Source organism: Larimichthys crocea, unplaced genomic scaffold (assembly GCF_000972845.2).
Source record: "Larimichthys crocea isolate SSNF unplaced genomic scaffold, L_crocea_2.0 scaffold392, whole genome shotgun sequence".
Taxonomy (NCBI): Eukaryota; Metazoa; Chordata; class Actinopteri; family Sciaenidae; genus Larimichthys; species Larimichthys crocea.
Genome location: NW_020855132.1, coordinates 178,614 through 182,170, shown reverse-complemented (window position 1 = coordinate 182,170; position 3,557 = coordinate 178,614). Strand labels below are relative to the sequence as shown.

General features: G+C 45.2%; 1 protein-coding gene across 1 annotated transcript in view; it reads left to right on the top strand.

Annotated features, from left to right (window-relative positions):
* LOC109140704 (trace amine-associated receptor 3-like) overlaps positions 1-3,557 on the top strand; it is an 11,907-nt gene continuing 8,350 nt past the window's right edge. Inside the window, exon 1 of the mRNA XM_027276486.1 lies at positions 1-83. Within this exon, the coding sequence (XP_027132287.1) occupies positions 1-83 (83 nt within the window). The remainder of the gene's footprint in view (positions 84-3,557) is intronic.

Here is a 3,557-nt window from a genome sequence, read left to right as displayed (position 1 = left end):
ATGGTAGTCCGCCCACCAGGTCTTCCTCTGCGCTCCCATCGTCACCCGTGTTACTTCTGGGTCAGAGGTCGTGTGCCCGACAGGTATGGCCGCCCGCTGCTCGCCTCGCTCGTCGTTTTGTTTGTTTTTATATTTAAGGTATTTGTAATTGTTGTTGTAGATTTGTGTGCTGCTCCGTGCTCCCTGTGTGTGTGCGCTGTTGTGATCATTGGCCAGTGGTAAGTGTTTATCTCAGGGTTGTTCTTGGTGCTGCTAGGGGGCTAATGCTGGTCTGGTCACAGGTGAATGCTGGCAGCTGCCTGGAGTCCAATCCTTCCTCTTCGTGAGTGTGTGTTCTGAGAAGGTATGTACATTGTTACGTGCCACTGGATCAATCTTAGTGCATCTAGCACATGCTAATAGTGTTTTCCTTTTGACTAGGTGTTGTAACCACCTCATTGGGCCGCTGCTGCTTTGTTTGGTGTTATTTTGTGCTGCTTTCTCTGTATTTCCGTTTATTCGTTGCTGCCCACGGCGTTCTTCTGCGGCCGTCAGCGGTTTCACGGCTTCCAAGATACACACTGTGCAGGACGATTGTTCGGCCGGGCATAAGCATCTTTTTTTTACTGGGGACTGATCCCCCTTATGCTGAGTGAATGAGTGTGTGAACGTGTGTTTGTGATGGTGTGTCTAGGTTGAGCCTGGATTTTGTTTATGTAATTCTGTTTTGTTAATTCAGAGTTGTTTTGTAAATTCTTGAGTTTTGTTTCCTTTAGTTCTTTGTTTGGGGCAGTTAGCATTTTGCTTAAGCCTGTAATTTGCTCATTTACTTATAGTTTTGTGAGGTTTTGGGTATTTTCTTTTTTTGTGTGTGCAACCTCACTAACGTGTTATTCTTTTTTTCCCTCTTCAGTTGCTGTAGGCCGGTGGTGGTGCTGGTGACCTGGTGGTGGTGTCCTCCCGTCGTATCTTGCTGTGTCCCTGGGAGTGGGTTTCTTCACTGAGAGTGTCTGCCACGTGTGCCTGGTGATTTAAGTTGTTTTTTTTGCCTTTTTTTTGGTGGATCCTGCACTAGCCCTTGCCCATCCACTTCGGCCTCAGCTCTGATTAGGTTTCTTTTATTTGTGTGAATGAGTTTTACTGAGTATACTTTTAAAAATCAAATGTTGAATAAAATTTGTATTTTTAAACTTCAAACCATGTCTCTTGCCCTCCAGTAACCACGAACCTTTCTGCCTTGTGTTTGAGCAATTCCCTGGGTGAAATTCCCAGGGTGGCGTTGTCGAGCTTTTCCTTCAATAGTCACGTAACTTTTCACCCTCCCCTTGCCACATTAGCAGCTTGCTGGACCCAGGCAACAACGTTGACTAACTTGTGCAAGTTACTGAATCACCTCACTTCCACAAGACTCTTCAGCCGAGATTCAGCAGGTGTTTTCTCTGAAATTGTGGGGATTGTTTTGGTTTTGTTTGTGATGGGATATTTGAAGCTTGCTTGAGTAGTTGGCAGTTGTTGCTCTCTTTTTACCTGACTTCTGGTCACTGCTGCTATGAAAGCTTTTCTTTGGAGCTTGTTTACACTCTCCCTAACATGAGCAACAACTTCTCCAGCTGACTTCTTAGGCCACTCCTCCACTGGCCACCTGAGAAACTCTGGACCGTTTTGCCACTCAGATCCTTCCCTCAGATCCCTTGCTGTGCTTCCATGTGTCATTATATCTGCAATGTTCAGCTCTCCAGAAATCCACCACCAGTCTTCAATAGGTCCAGCTTTTTGGATCTCACCCACACAGTTTGCAAAGAATGTCTGGTACCTATAGCTATCTCTTTGGATGGCACCCAAGGCTGTTTGACTGTCCACTAGATGGAGCCATTTCTCCACTTCCAGTCTTCCATGTCTTTCAAAGTACTTCCTGAGCCTGGCTGCAAAGACTGCTCCACAAATCTCGGCCTTTACCGCTTCTCCTTTTGATCCAGTGGTGTCAGCTTGGCTTATGCTTCCACAAAGCGGACATCAACTCCCCTCTCTGTATCATCACTGCTCCATAGGTTTTATCACTCCCATCTGAGAAGGTGATTCCCCATGGTTTCTCTCTCCAGTCAGCTGGTGTGATGCTTCTGTGGAATTTAATATGCCCAAGCTCCACATATTCTTTGAACAGTTTAATGGCTTCTTCCCTTAGACCTTCTGACAGTGGTTTATCCCAGGTCTCTTGAGTCATCTTTCCAGCTCCCTTACTGATAAAGTTGGCTTGCCTGGGGAAGCTGCTTTTTGCAGTGGTCCTCTCCCTTTTGAGCTGTTTGACCGTCTTCCCCAGAACATCGTCTGCCATCTTTGATCTTGTCGACACTCACAGCTTCCACCCTTGCGTCTACAGCTTTCCACTGGACCTGCAAGCCGTTAATCTTCCTGTCCAGGCTGCCCGCTTGGTTTTCAACTGCCGAGTTATTAGGGGTTTGTCTGCCTGAACTCGACCAGGCTTGGTACAGAGGACGCAGGAGTCAACTCGGTTCAACTTAGTCCCTTTATTTGACTTTTGTCGAATAATCAGCAGGTTGATTCGTGCTCCACTGACTCAAAACCACACCCAGGTGCTTACCCAAAACTAATCACACACTGGGCCCTCTACTGCCCTCTGGCACACTCCATTCACCACATTCCCACAATGGAAAATAAACAGCATATAATTCTGATAACCTACTCAACTAAAGGCATGACTGCAAATGTGTGCATGACTACCAACCTGTGTGCATTTTATGTATACGTGTATGTGCACTAAATTCTAAACATTCACCACATCCCAACAATGAAAAATAAACAGGATATCATGCACAACCCAACAATTATTGTTACAGCTCAATAAAGCAAGTAAAATGTTTAAGGCTTTATAGATTCTAGACCTACCTCAGCTTCACAAAACAAGCAGGCCACCTGTCTTTGAAGTCAGCAGCAGCAGGACTATCACTCACAACCTCGAGTCTTCGATAGGAAAATGTGTTGGCCATTTTTTCTTTAATCACTTTAGCATTGTTTTTCTTCACCTCGTTAAGGAGTCATTGGTTTCTCCACTTGGATGTGGAGGAAGGAAATTTACCTCAGCTCTCTTTGGTTTCTTGCATTTTTTTTACAGGATGTCTCTCACCAGGGCCCTTCCTTTTCAAGGAGTTGATGTGAAGCTCAGGACAAGGGACATTTTGCCTTTTCAGTTTACTTCGGTAATTGGCCATCTTCATTTTGAGACGATTCTGCCACCCATATGTGCCTGAATATGACGTTCCAGGCTCCCTCAAGCATGGGTGCTTCTTTAGTAGAGCTTCTACAACTTCCAGTTGTTGGAGAGCACTGGGATATGCTTGGTAGTGGTAGATCGCTTCTGCAAGTTTCTCTAGTATGTTAGAGTAGATACTTGGATCTTGAAGTAGTGAGCCATCATGTTCATAAGCTTTATTTTCAGCTTCAAGTACGGTGGCCGGGAACCCTCAATGCTGCAAATAAAAGAAACGCTGCAAACAAAAAGAAACAGTGCTGCAAATAAAAGAAACGCTGCAAACAAAAAGAAACAGCGCTGCAAATAAAAG